The sequence below is a fragment of the Papio anubis genome, chromosome 14 (genome assembly GCF_008728515.1).
Source record: "Papio anubis isolate 15944 chromosome 14, Panubis1.0, whole genome shotgun sequence".
NCBI classification, from domain to species: Eukaryota; Metazoa; Chordata; class Mammalia; order Primates; family Cercopithecidae; genus Papio; species Papio anubis.
The window spans coordinates 50,684,167-50,699,024 of NC_044989.1; the positions used below are offsets into that span (position 1 = coordinate 50,684,167).

Sequence of the window (14,858 nt, forward strand, 5' to 3'; positions counted from 1 at the left end):
AGCACAGACAAAAGGTTCTGCAGAGCCCTCTTCTCTCCGGTGCTCAGGTCCCTTAGCTAAGCGCGGCGCCCCATCCGGCCACTGAGTGACCTTCTGGCAAGTGACGCCCCCTTCCCGCGGGGCCCAGCCGCGCGACCCGGGCTGGTCCTTTAGTAGATGCCCACATTTCTCTCCCAGAACCTCGACAAGGAACGCCCCTCCCACCCCTCACCACCAACAACCGCGACGCCTTCCCCCATCCCCTTTCTATTGTCTTCAAAGAGATAAGTGTCTCGCACCAAGCACACCCAAATGCACCTCCCTTTTGTCGAGCTCCCATTTCTCTGAGCCATAGGAGCCCAGGAGCGAGTGCAGGGTAGAAAGGGGGAAGCGAAGGGGGTAACCCGCGAGAACTTGGCATCGCAGACCCACCGTGTCCGCCTCGCAAGGATGCCGGTGACCTGTAGATTGCAATAGGCACTGAATGATGCTTGCTGCTGCCATGGAAATGGTGGATGTGGTGCGCTCCCAAACTGGACGCCCCCCACGCCACTCCTAGGAGGCCGCTGAGGGTGAGCGGGACTATCCAAAGCAGGGCCAGGCGCCCCCCTGCGCCGCCGCCGCCGCCTCCGCCGACCCCGGGCGAGCCCAGCTCGGCGCCGCACCGGAGCATCCTCTGGTACATGGCGGGGCGCCCGCCGAGGGGCAGCCGCCGCGGGAGGCAAAGTTTGGGGCGCGGGGAGAGGAGAGGGCGCAGGGGAGCGGGCGGCGCGGGGTGGGCTGAGGGGCCGGCCGCCTCACCGCGCCAGGGCACCCATCCTCTCCCTCCTTCGGACAGTCTTCTCGGGGTCCTGGAGTCCGCCGTGCCTAGCACCCCAAACAATCCGAAACATAGCCGAGGCGAATGCAGCTGGAGAGGGGCTTGTCCGGAAAGGCAGCCCCGGGAACGGCAAGCACGGAGCGGGTGGCTGCTCCCAGATTTCCAGGGCTCCAGGTTCTCGAGAGATACTCCCAAAGAGTTTCGGGCGAGAGTGCGTGCCGGCGGGTAGGGGGCCGAGAAATTGTTTAAAGCTCCTCCCGGAGGGTCCTCACTTCTACATGACAGCCATCCACCGCGAATCCACTAGGTAAATCCATTTAGCTTTGTGTGCGGGGACTAGGGAGGCCACTTCGCCGGCCCAACCTCCTTTCAAGATAGAAGCAGACCCCATGGAATCCAGGCGCCCCTTCCCTCCATTCAGCCCCGGCTGGCTCGCCCGCTAGCGCCAGCCTCCCCCGGGCTGCGCGCGGAGCAGCGGCGCGCATCGCCTGCTCCCGAGGCAATCTCCGCGTCCGCCGCCTCCTGACACTTACGCCCGGCGAGGGGTTCAGAGGGAAGAGTGCGCCCTTCTGAAGGAAGTGGGAATCGAACGGGGGAAAGACAGCTGAGAAGAAGATGCGGACGAAGGAGTAAGGGAGAGAAGCAGAAAAAGAAAAAGAAAAAAAGAAAAAAAAGAAAGAAAGAAAAGAAAAACCACACACGCTGGTGAAGCAAGGGGCTCTATGCAAATCTGCAGTCTCCAAACAGCAAATCACTGAAGCTCGGATGCAATGCAGAGGACGAGCCTATGTAACGAGGGAGGCTGGTCTAGCTTCCCACGAAAATCGCCCTGCTTTGCCTCTCCCTTGCGTTCTCCACGCATCAAAGGGACACGTGTAAGTCGAAACGGGAACACCTAAAAAGCAACTCTCCCTTCACCAGGTGATCCCTCCATCTGAACTACAATGGCAAATGGCACCCTTCCCCTACCCAATGGTTTAGATGTAACCAGTGTCTTTAGAGATCTTAAAAGGGATAGAATTCGGGTCTTTTTATTGGACCAAACTTGTTCTACCAGGTGTTTAAACCCAATCTGCTAAATATGGCTTGACACCTTGTACTCAAGCATCAGTTGCGATGATCTGTTAATCACATACATTATTCATAACAAGGATTCTTCTTCCCACTACCATACTATATCTCATATAAGGCAGTGGAAGTTCAGGGGACCAAAACTCACAAGGAGGGAAAAGGATGCATTAATTTGGCAGCTGCAGAAGAGGCAGAAAGTGGAAGAATGGGAAGAGACGAAGAGAAGGGTCAGGAGAGAAACAGGAAGAAAGCAGAAAAGAAAGACATGGCATGAATAAAATTGCTTGTATTTCAGCCAATATTTTAGGAATATTTAAGAACTTCCAAGATCTCTCGGAAGCCCCGCTGTGAGGATCTTTGCTAAGGGTGGAACTCCTCCTTTCTCTCATCCTGTCTTATAAAGAAAATAGCATCAGGAAATGAAAATTCCTAAATCTAGTGCCCCCAAGGGAAAGAGGACATTTATATGCTGTTGATGAAATACAGCATCTTTAACTGAAAGCTGTGTGTCCTAGATGAAAGACCAGCAAAGCCAGCATACATTTAAGAGTAGAAATCTAGAAATGCAAGTGGACTTGGCTAGGAGGACCACAGACACTGGAAGCTGGTGATTAAGACTTGGGACTATGATTTAAACATTTCCCTGGTTTCCAAAAGATGATAAAAACTATGACATGTCCAGTGGCCGGACATTTTTTTTTTTTGGGGGGGGGGGGCGGTCTTTATTTCTATTTAAAGCCAAAAGAAAGAAACTTTCAACCATGAGACTCTGATGCCCACTATATAAATAGTGTCCAGTGGCCCCCAAATCACACCTGTATCAATCACACATCTCATATTCCTGTCAAAAGTTTATTTTATTATACTTAAAGGTAATTCTTCAGTAGTATATTGATTGAAACAGTTCAGCCTTGCTAAACACAATGCTTTTATCTATTTAAATATGCCATGTTTCTCAACCTTCCACAGCTGCTCAAAGACCAGCAGAAGCAAAATCTATCACTTTCCACTGTGAACTGTTTCTGCCCTTGTCCCCAGTCATTTCTTATTCTTTTTGTTATTTTGCAACATATGTATTTTAATTCACTAACAAGAGTCGTGATTATTCATTTTAAAAATATCAAAGAGAGCTTCAAAAAGAAAAGGAAAAATCATCCACACAGTATGTTTTCAAGACCACAGGTCCATATTCTGAATTTGACATTTCATAGTGTTAGCATGGAAAGAGCACTGGATTAGGAGTTAGGAAATCTGTGCTGCATTTTGGATGCCACCATTTACTGGTTACATCACATTAGTGACCGAGTCTTTCCCTGAGGCACTGTGGCTTCCTTTATAAAATAGTGATGTTTCTATCTTTCCTAACAATCCCACAGGGTAGAAAGGATATCATGCAATATTTAATGTTGGTGTTCTTTAAAATATACCAAATGCTCCCTGCAATGATGACATTATGTCTCTTCTCTCATACAGGTCTAACATACTCAAGCTGATCACTATGTACAATACGTTCAGTTGCCTTCCATCTAAAAGATATGTAGAGCATTGCATTGTTCTCCAATACCCTCATATATTGTGTTAATCTGTCCTTCCCTCCAAAAATAAATGGCAGATTCCTGAAGGGGACAAAAGTCAAGTCTTCATTCCTACTCCCTCTAGTGTCCAGCATATGTGAAACATATCTAGTCTCTTAGTACTTACAGTCAATTCTCATTATTCACAGTAGTTGTGGCAAATAAAGTCGCTGTGAACACTGAATTAGCAAATACTGAACCATTGCTCCTATGGGAAAATATAGGGCTATGGTTCCTGTAAACCTCTGATCACATTTTTCATGACTGAATCAATCCATTACCTTGTTTCATGTATTTCTGAATGATAATGATACCTTCTTTAATACATAATGTTGATTCATTAACATTGAACTCACGACCAGCAGCACTCTAACTCATATCTGAAAGAAGGATATCTAATATGTATTTTCTCCATAAGGCACATCACATCTTTCTTGCATTTAGGAACATTAGACAGCCCTTTGGCATTATGCTTGAGGGTCATTTTAAACAGCAAAGTCACCAAAGTAAAGCACAAAAATGTGGTGCTAAAAAGACCTAAAATAGCGCATTTGTTTACAGTGTGAGAGCTGAAACAAGAAGCAAGCCAATAGTGTTGTTCAACTTCAGCCAGGAACATGTATAGTGAGAACACAAATGTTTTGCCATTCTCTGCATGTTTGCTAAGGATCACCAAAGTGCCACAGGCTACAAATAAATAACAAGGATCAACTGTATTTGTTATTCTCTTGATTGCTAGGAATGGATAGGGCTGGGATTTTGGAGAGTGATTTGTATAACGAAAAGCCATAGAAATAGAATAAGGGTAGAAGATTGAGAATAACTTTCCCAAGAACATTCAATTAGGAAGATGCTTCCCCTCCTCCCCAACTCCCTCGCCTGTCTTATATTGTCTGGGGCCTTGGGACATAAAGGCAGGGTTAGAGAAAGGATAGGCCAGAAATCTTAGTTTTACGGTAGTCTCAAGAGCTAAAGAGAAAATATTTATGGCTGCCTCAAAAGAAGAAATTGCTGTAGTCTTCCAGGCAGATGTCTAGGGCACCTTTGCAATACTTAGGGGGTTCTAGGGTGGATTCTGTGTTACAGATACAGCAATATTTGTTATAAATGATTGTAATTTTGTGGAACAAGGAGCAATTCTCTGTCTAGATAGTGTATAAAAAATATTGTGGGCAAAAGCATGACTAATCTGGATGAAGCAAATAAAGCTTGTGTGTACCCATTAATTTGTGTCTCTTCAGCTAGTCAGTCTTTGTGCTTGCAATTGTGTTATCTAAGGGAAACTGAGGCAGCATCTCACAAATTGTTCTCAGGTGATTAAAGAACTGGTTGGAGGAAACACGGTTTTTGGCTAACTGTAATTTATTCTTAAAAAATTCAGCACAGACAGTGTGACATAAGTGTTTCTTAACACTGTCTGTACCCCGAGAGTGTCAGTGCCTTTATCAGGAATTTATGCCCCAACATCTCAGTCAGAATTACAGAAGACAGAGGTGGTTTCTAGAAGACTTGGGCTACTATCATCTCTAATTATGATGTGGCTGTGCTCATTAGTTATAATATCTGTTGAAAATAAGTTATCACTGGTGAAATTAAGGGCTTGTAAATTTGTCCAATGAAAGTTAGGAAGAAGTTATCCTTGGTGAAATCATTAATAGGCAAGATGAGTTAATTAACTAAATTTTACCTGAACATACCTCACTTCTATATAAATCGAGTATGTGACTCTAAGAGGCCTTTCACCCTTTGCTATGATGAATTGTTCCATAATAATAGTAATAATAAAAACTAACACTTGTTTCTAGCATACCACTCTGAGTGATTTAAATGAATTAATTCACATAATCATTACAAAATGATATGAGGTAGGTACTATTGTTGATCCCTAACAATCCTTAGTCATTTAATTCTGAGAGATGGTGAAGTGGGTGCTACCACTGAAATACTGTCATATTTGCTTCAGGAAAACCATTTTTTGCAAGACATTATTTTCAGGTACCTTAAAGACTGAAGAGCTGGAACTTCACCAAGCTTCTGGAATAGGCTATAAAGTTTTGTGCCTACTCGTTAGTAAATGTCTGTATCTGTAGCAGAAGTTGGTCTTGGTCTTGAATTCATTATGAGCTGTACTTGTGTGAACTTTTGGAAACGGGGTTAACATTCACTTGCCACCAACAACCATGGCTACTGAGATCCACCTAAAAGAACCTAAGGACTGTATGTGCTAAGCTGTCCTAAGCCCACTCACACCTGATGATTTATCATGAACAAGAATACAGGTAGCCTAAGTTGAACAACATTTACAAAATGAGAGATGGATTTGAAAGCTGAGAGGAAAAGACAAAAGAAATAGAAAGAGACGGAAGAGGAGAGTGAGTGGAAGAGGGAGATTCTGGAGAAATGGGGAGACAGGCTATTTCAAATTATTTCTTCATATTGCAAAAATCAACCTTTTTATCTCAAGAAACAGGATGGTTGTCCAGCAGACACTTTCATCCTTTTCATATTTTCCTTAAGCTTAATTGGAAACCCTTGAAGCTCAGTATTAAGCTTTTTAAATAGAAAAGTAGATACTGAAAACAGCAGAGGGGAAGTATATTAAAACCCACAGACAGAACTAATATTTTAAAAATTAAAAATCAGAAGAGTGTCAGTCTTGCATTTTGCATTTCTACCAGTATCAGCATAAAGAAAAGATAAGCAGACCCCAAATATCCATCTACCTACTTGTCTGAGTTGGAACTGAGAGTCAGTAAAGAGGTAGACTCAGAAGAGGGTTTGTTCTGGAGAGTTGTAAAGATAAACCCCTGATCCTGCTACCCCTCTGGATGATTGCAGGTCCCTAAGAGTAAGATCAGAAAATGAGAGTAAGAGCACTGAGAATGAAAATAATAATGATAATAATAATGGCGGGCTAAAAGCATCTCTGGAGATTTACTACAATCTTTTTATTATTCAGATGATAAACATGTGTTACAGAAAAGTCAAGTTTATTTATGAAGTGTTTACTTATCTTGAAGAACACTTTCATCTCCAACCACCAACAGTCCAGTCATAGATACAGATTGGTGGATTCAGTCAACTTAGCTATTACCTAGCTCCTCCCCAATGATATAACAAATCAGAGGGAGTGCTGGGGATCAAGATGAGCCCATATGGTACTCAAGTTGCTCAAATTGAATTAAAGCCTAGATGTGCAGTTTGACTTGGAAACATGACTAGATTTATTCAAGTCAAGATTAGTTGTGTTTAGGTCTGAAATATTCTATAATCTCTATCTTGTCTTCCATCTGATTTAATACAAATTTCATTTTTGGTGTCTTGCATAAAAATTGGTGCTGAAGTACCAAGTCAGGGTCATAGAGATTTCACTATAACTGCACACTCAAGTGTTGCAGGCATCACAGGGGCACCAAGCAATCATAAGATAATTAAAATCATCTTTTAATCACTGTCAGCTTATATAGTTTGTAGAACTGTTTTAACCGATTTCTGTTGGTGACAAACACTTCCTAGGCTCACACTCTTCATAACGTAGTGTGGCAACATGAGACTGGAGTGCCTGACTGAGTGTGAATCCAAGCTTCATTGTTTTTATTCATGTGACATTGCATTTAAGGGCCCCTTGTCCCAGTTTCCTCATCTGGAAAAGGACTATAACGCTATACGTAATGAAATTGGAACCATTTCTAAAATCTATTAAACACATAATAAATATAAGTTATTACTCTTTATCCATGCATACTTAGTTAGCTTATTTATTCTTTATTCAGAGGTACTTTATGCCAAAGACATAAAGATAATGAGCTGCGATGTGCTTTTTAATTTGGCCATATTCTAAAGTCTTCCCACTCAGTCTATAGCCAAGCTCAGCCACTTCTTAATGTATTACCACAGCCTCTGTTTCTCTAAATCTGTGTTGCTCAAACTTTAGTGTGCATAGGAGATACACTAGAGGGGCTAGAAGGGCTGTTAAATCACAGATTGCTTTGCTTTTGATTCCCTTAATCTTTCGAGACCCCTGATAATTTGCATTTCTAATAAGTTTCCAGGTGATACTGAAGCTGCTAGGCTGGGGGAATGCCAAGGTCCTTGTTTCAGGTTTTATTAACTAACACATGGAGAGCTTTCTCATTAAGCTCCTTACCAATGATCTCACCACCCCTTAGTTGATCCTCTATAACTACAGCCAGATCAGCGTTCCCTAAACATAGATAATAGTGCTGTTCCCAGTTCTCTTCTTTAAAGCATTCTTTAAAAACTGCAAGATGTCTATTATATAAACCTATTTGTTCTCATCTCACACCATGTAACTATAAATTCTCTTTACTATAATTAGAAAAAATATTCTATTTTCCTTCTCATCTTTTGTATTTGAGCTATTTTATTTGTTGTCTTGCCAGAGGCTATGAGCAGGAACTCAGACACTACACTAGGGCTCAATTCTTGCTTCTACTAACTTGCTAGCTATGTGGCCTTGGGCAGGTTATTTAAACTCAGTTTTCCCATCTGTAAAAAAGGTTAATTGTAGGGTTGTTGTGAGGATTAAATGAGTTGACAAATTTAAAGCATTTAAAATACAATAGTGCCTAGAGTATGAGTATGTGTGTGTGTATATATATATATATACACACACACTAGCTTACTGTCTAGAGTGTGTGTATGTAGGTTTTTGCTCTTGTTTTCTGAAATGGGTTATTTTTCCCCTTGTTTTATGGCAGGGAGAAAATAAATCAGAATTTATGATAATATTGTTTTCCATATAATACCTAATACTGGTCATCCAAATACTCACCATAACAAAACTAAACTAAACTAAACAACAACACAAATTAAAAAGTCCCTTCCAGGTCTGGGCACATCAGGCCTCCAGTCCAACCAGCATCAGCTAGAGAAAAGATCAATGCCACGAACTGACAACCTGGTATCTGTCTGCCTGAATTCCAAGACACTGTCTGTCATATACATCTATCACTGCAGAAAGAAGCATAAGATTGTTGAGAACAACTAGAACTGGAAGGACAATTCTAAGGCAAGTTAGGGTAATATTAAGACTAAAGCATAATTTCCAAATTCTCTAGTAAACACAGATACTCAAACCAGGAACCAGAAATCATGTACCATATGTTTAATTTATTGAATGTCCAAGCACTCAGAGCATAAACCAATTCGATTTACTTTGTGAATGTATGTTCTGGAGCATATATTACCATTTGAATGCACTGAAAGGAATTTAATCATGCAATTCAAATTGAATCTCTCTTTGGGATCTATAATCTAATCCCCACCCAATTCAAGAATTCAGGAGATATATATACATATATACACACACATATATAAATAAAAATATATACACACATATATATAAATATATATACATTTATATATATTTTTTAGGTTACACATTTTGTCAGAGATATTTTGATGTTAATACTATAGATAAGTTGGTATGACTATTCTACTATCAAGACCTTTTTACCAGGTAAAATTAAAATTCTTTAGCATGTTATATTAAGCCCTTTAAAATGTGCCTCCATGCCACTTATTTTACTTCCATTTCAACATTTGCCACTTTCCCCACAAACACCTCAGGTTTCAGCCACATGAACTTCTCACTCTTCCATAAAACACACTGCACGCTTTTTGTTGCTGTTTTTACTTTGACATAGCCCGTGCTATTCTCTCTGTAAAACTATCTTTTCTACTTCCTTCCTCTGTTAGTATTGTATTAATTGTTCTGTCAAATGTTAATACATATTTCTCCATTGGAAAAATTTCTGAACTCTGTCATTTTTTTGCTACCTTCTCAAGTGTAGAATATTACAAATACCTAAAAATTAGTGAGGATCTGTAACAGTCTATTCACATTACTGCTGCGCAGAATAAATGATGATCAAAGCAACTGGTTAAGTCTACCACCATGTTTAGTGGTTGAAATCACCAAAGCCAACAGAGAAACGAAACAAATCCTCTTCAATGTATCCTTACATGTTTATTGGTGAGTTACTTTTATTATCTAAAATATGTAGGAAGTTTAGGCTTAATTTTAATTTGAATGCTAAGTAAGCTGGTTATAAAGAATGATGGAATTCATTGTCATATTATCCTACTCATGTTATAAACAGATGTCTTTCTTTTCCATACTTCACAAAAAAATAAAAGAAAGTACCGCCAAGCTAAGATGCTTGCTGCCAAGCTGAATTACAGAACAAACATTTATAGCCAACTTATAAATTCTTAACTACAGGGTTTTATAATGGAAATACTGCCACCATTTTCACTATAACCATTCAAATAATATTACTATAGCAAAACTTACCATCTAATGTATTTTTTTCTGGAATGGATGAGGGAAGACTAGCTATAAGAGTTGGAAAAACTTTCAATAGCTCAATTCAAACTGCACAATTATTCCAATAGTTCAAGTCTCTTAGAATATTGATTTTAAAATAAGATGTATATGCTACAAAACATTTATTCTTAAAAGATAGGAAATTGTTTGATGTCTGTATAAGAAATATAAGACTTCTGAGGCATTTTGAAAAATTATTAATCAATGTTGCTTTTTAAAAACTGTCTTATTTTTGTTTTGTAGAAGAATTACTTTGCCTCACATTTTCTCTGTTTTATTGCTGAGATGATTCCCCTGGAGAACTGTGTGTTTATCTTGACAGGTGTTAGTAGATCCACAGACCTCTGTGGAATTGTTCCTCGTTGCGTTCAAGTACAGTAGAAAACATTATGCCTGCAAAGTAATGAACTTATTGAGTTCTAAATAAAATAAACCACACAGCAAGTGGAATTAATCTACTAATGTCTTCCTAATGAAGCTTTCATTAGACATATGGTGTGGTCTTCAAAATTTAACTCATGACAGGTATTAAAACAAAGCATATCTGATGATTTTTTTAAAGAATACTTGATGATTGCCTCTTATATTATTTTTAAATGAACTAGTTTACATTCAGATTGCTTTAGGCACCTAATCAAAGAGATACAATAAACTATCTAGACTTAAGAATTTTTTTAAATCAAATAGAAGAAACAAATGTCTCACTACCAATGCCCTTAAATAATGTAAACTGGGCCAGGTGCTCAGGCCTGAAATCTCAGCACTTTGAAAGGCAGAGGCAGAAGGATCACTGGAGACTGCAAGTTTGAGACCAGCTTGAGCAACATAAGGAGACCCTATCTCTACAAAAAATTAAAAAAATTAGGCAGGCATGGTGGTATATATCTGTGGTGCTAGTTAATACAGGAGGATCCCTTTAATCCAGTTCAAGGCAGCAGTGAGTGATGATAAGGCCATGGTGCTCCAGCCTGGGTGACAGAGAGATCCCATCTCTACATAAACAAATAAATAATACATTTATTATTATTATTATTATTATTATTATTATTATTATTATTATTTTTGAGACTAAGTTTCACTCTTGTTGCCCAGGTTGGAATGCAATGGGGCAATCTCGGCTCACCACAACCTCCGCCTCCTAGGTTCAGATGATTCTCCTGCCTCAGCCTCCTGAGTAGCTGGGATTACAGGCATGCGCCACCACACCTGGCTAATTTTGTATTTTTAGTAGAGATAGGATTTCTCCATGTTGGTCAGGCTGGTCTCGAACTCCCGACCTCAGGTGATCCACTCACCTCGGTCTCCTAAATTGCTGGGATTACAGGCGTGAGCTATTGCACCCCGGCATATTTTTATTTATTTATGTGCTATTCTCATATTGAAGGGAGGGGCAAATTTCCAATTTCCTGTGCAGTGTAAAATTTCATGCATTAATAACATTTATAAGGCAAATATTAAGAATGAAACTGTTTTCACAGTGGTTTGCTTTAAAAGTAGCAAACTGGATTCCTGGGCAAGATGGCCAAATAGGAACTGCTCTGGTCTGCAGCTCCTAGCAAGACCAATGCAGAAGGCAGGTGATTTCCACATTTTCACCTGAGGTACCTGGTTCATCTCACTGGGACTGGTTAGACAGTGGATGCAGCCCACAGAGGGCAAGCCAAAGCAGGGTGGGGCGTCGCCTAACCCAGGAAGCACAAGAGGTCAGGAAACTCCCTCTCCTAGCAAAGTGAAGCCGGTGAGGGACTGTGCCATGAGGGATGGTACTGTCCGGCCCAGACACTAGGCTTTTCCCATGGTCATCACCACCTACAGACCAGGAGAATTCCTCTGGTGCCTACACCACAAGGGTCCTGGGTTTCAAGCACAAAACTAGGTGGCTATTTGGGCAGACACCAAGCTAGCTGCAGGAGTTATTTTTTGTACAACAGTGGTGCCTGGAACGCCAGCGAGTCAGAACCGTTCACTCCCCTGGAAAGCAGTCTGAAGCCAGGAAGCCAAGTGGCCTTGCTCAGTGAATCACTCCTCTCTGGAGCCCACTGGCTTGAAATTCTCGCTGTCAGCACGGCAGCTTGAAGTCGACCTGGGATGCTCAAGCTTGGTTGGGGGAGGGACGTCCACCATTACTGAGGCTTGAGCAGGTGGTTTTCCCTTCACAATGTAAACAAAGCTGCTGGGAAGTTTGGACTGGGCAGAGCCCACCACAGCACCACAAAACTGCTGTAGCCAGACTGCCTCTCTAGATTCCTGCCCTCTGGGCAGGGCATCTCTGAAAAAAAGGCAGCAACCCGTCAGGAACTTATAGATAAAATTCCCATCTCCCTGGGATAGAGCACATGGGGGAAGGGACGGCTATTAGTGCAGCTTCAGCCAACTTAAACGTTCCTGCCTGCCGGCTCTGAAGAGAGCAGCAGATCTCCCAGCACAGTGCTTGAGCTCTGCTAAGGGATACACTGCCTTCTCAAATGGGTCCCTGATCCCTGTGCCTCCTGATGGGGGGACAACTCCCAGCATAGGTCGACAGACAACTCATACAGGAGAGCTCCAGCTGGCATCTGGCAGGTGTCCCTCTGGGACGAAGCTTCCAGAAGTGGGCAAGTAGCAATCTTTGCTCTTCTGCAGCCTCTGCTGGCAAACAGGGTCTGGAGTGGACCCCCCAGCAAACTCCAGCAGACCTGTAGGAGACTGTTAGAAGGAAAAGTAACAGAAAGGAAAACTAACAAACAGAAAGCAATAGCATCAACATCAACAAAAAGAACAACCACACAAAAACTCCATCAGAAGTTTACCAACAGTAAAGACCAAAGGTAGATAAATCCACAAAGATGAGGAAAAACAGTGCAAAAAGGCTGAAAATTTCAAAAACTGGAATGCCTCTTCTCCTTCAAAGGATCACAGTCCCCTGCAAGCAATGGAACAAAACTGGACGGATAATGAGTTTGACGAATTGACAGAAATAGGCTTCAGAAGGTGGGTAATAACAGACTTCTCTGAGCTAAAGGAGCATTTTCTAACCCACTACAAGGAAGCTAAGAATCTTGAAAAAAGATTAGACAAATTGCTAAGTAGAATAGCCAGTTTTGAGAAGAACATAAATGAGCTGATGGAGCTGAAAAAACAGAGCACGAGAACTTCGTGAAGCATACTCAAGTATCAATAGTCGAACAGATCAAGAAGAAGAAGGGATATCAGAGATTGACAATCAACTTAACAAAATAAAGCATGAAGACAAGATTAGAGAAGAATGAAAAGGAATGAACAAAGCCTCCAAGAAATATGGGACTATGTGAAAAGACCAAACCTACATTTGATTGGTGTACCTGAATGTGAAGGAGAGAACGGAACCAAGTTGGAAAACACACTTCAGGATATTATCCAAGAGAACTTCCCCAACCCGCAAGACAGACCAACATTCAAATTCAAGAAATACAGAGAACACCACAAAGATACTCCTCAAGAAGAGCAACCCCAAAACACATAATGATCAGATTCACGAAGGTTGAAATGAAGGAAAAAATGTCAAGGGCACCCAGAGAGAAAGGTCGGGCTGCTCACAAATGGAAGCCCATGAGACTAACAGCAGATCTCTTTGCAGAAACCCTACAAGCCAGAAGAGAGAGGGGATCAATATTCAACATTCTTAAAGAAAATAATTTTCAACCCAGAATTTCTTATCCAGCGAAAATAAGATTCACAAGAAAAGGATAAATAAAATCTTTTACAGACAAGCAAATACTGAGGGATTTTTGTCATCACCAGACCTTCCTTACAAGAGCTCCTGAAGGAAGCACTAAATATGGAAAGGAAAAACTGGTACCAGTCACTGTAATGTGAAAGACTAATGTGTGTAAAGACCATCGGCAACATGAAGAAACTGCATCAACTAATGGGAAAAGTAACCAGCTAGCATCATAATGACACGATCAATTCAAACATAACAATATTAACCTTAAATGTAAACGGGCTAAATGCCCAAATCAAAAGGTATAGACTGGCAAATTGGATACAGTCGAGACCAATTGGTGTGCTGTATTCAGGAGACCCATCTCACGTACAAAGACACACATAGGCTTAAAACAAAAGGATGGAGGAAGATTTACCAAGCAAATGGAAAGCAAAAGAAAGCAGGGGTTGCAAGCCTAGTCTCTGATAAAACAGACTTTAAACCAACAAACATCAGAAAAGACAAAGAAGAGCATTACATAATGGTAAAGGGATCAATGCAAGAAGAGCAATGCAATCAACAAGAAGAGCTAACGATCCTAAATATATATGCACTCAATATAAGAGTACCCAGATTCATAAAGCAAGTTCTTAGACACCTACACAGAGACTTAGACTCCCACACAATAATAATGGGAGAGTTTAACACTCTACTGTCAATATTATACAGATCAATGAGACAGAAAATTAACAAAGATATTCAGGACTTGAACTCAGTTCTGGAGCAAGCAGATCTAATAGACATCTCCAGAATGCTCCACCCCAAATCAACAGAATATACATTCTTCTCAGCACCACATTGCACTTATTCTAAAATTTACCACATAACTGGAAGTAAAACACTCCTCAGCAAATGCAAAAGAACAGACATCGTAACAGTCTGTCAGACCACAGTACAATCAAATTAGAACTCAAGATTAAGAAACTCACTCAAAATCGCACAACTACACGAAAACTGAACAACCTGATCCTGAATGACTACTGGATAAATAACGAAATAAAGGCAGAAATAAAGATGTTCTTTGAAACCAATGAGAACAAAGACACAATGTACCAGCATCTCTAGGACACAGCTAAAGCAGTGTTTAGAGGGAAATTTATAGCACATAATGCCCACAGGAGAAAGCAGGAGAGATCTAAAATCAATACCCTAACATCACAATAAAAAGAACTAAAGAAGCAAGAGCAAACAAATTCAAAAGCTAGCAGAAGACAAGAAATAACTAAGATCAGAGTAGAACTGAAGGAGACAGAGACACAAAAAAATCAATGAAACCAGGAGCTGTTTTTTTGAAAAGATCAACAAAATAGATCGACCACTAGCCAGATTAATAAAGAA

The 14,858-nt window shown here is 40.8% G+C and overlaps 1 protein-coding gene across 32 annotated transcripts in view; it reads right to left on the reverse strand.

Annotated features, from left to right (window-relative positions):
- Positions 1–14,858, reverse strand: part of NRXN1 (neurexin 1) — a 1,145,126-nt gene that overhangs the window by 451,232 nt on the left and 679,036 nt on the right. For 2 of the 32 annotated variants that reach the window (XM_031655573.1, XM_031655571.1), the window contains exon 1: positions 412–7,984. The exons of 28 other annotated variants lie outside the window; for them this stretch is intronic. In XM_031655573.1, the coding sequence (XP_031511433.1) occupies positions 412–664 (253 nt within the window). In that variant the 5' untranslated portion in view covers positions 665–7,984. Of the gene's footprint in view, positions 1–411; positions 7,985–14,858 lie in introns of those variants that run through there. 2 more of the 32 variants (XM_031655574.1, XM_031655572.1) reach the window with 1 other exon arrangement.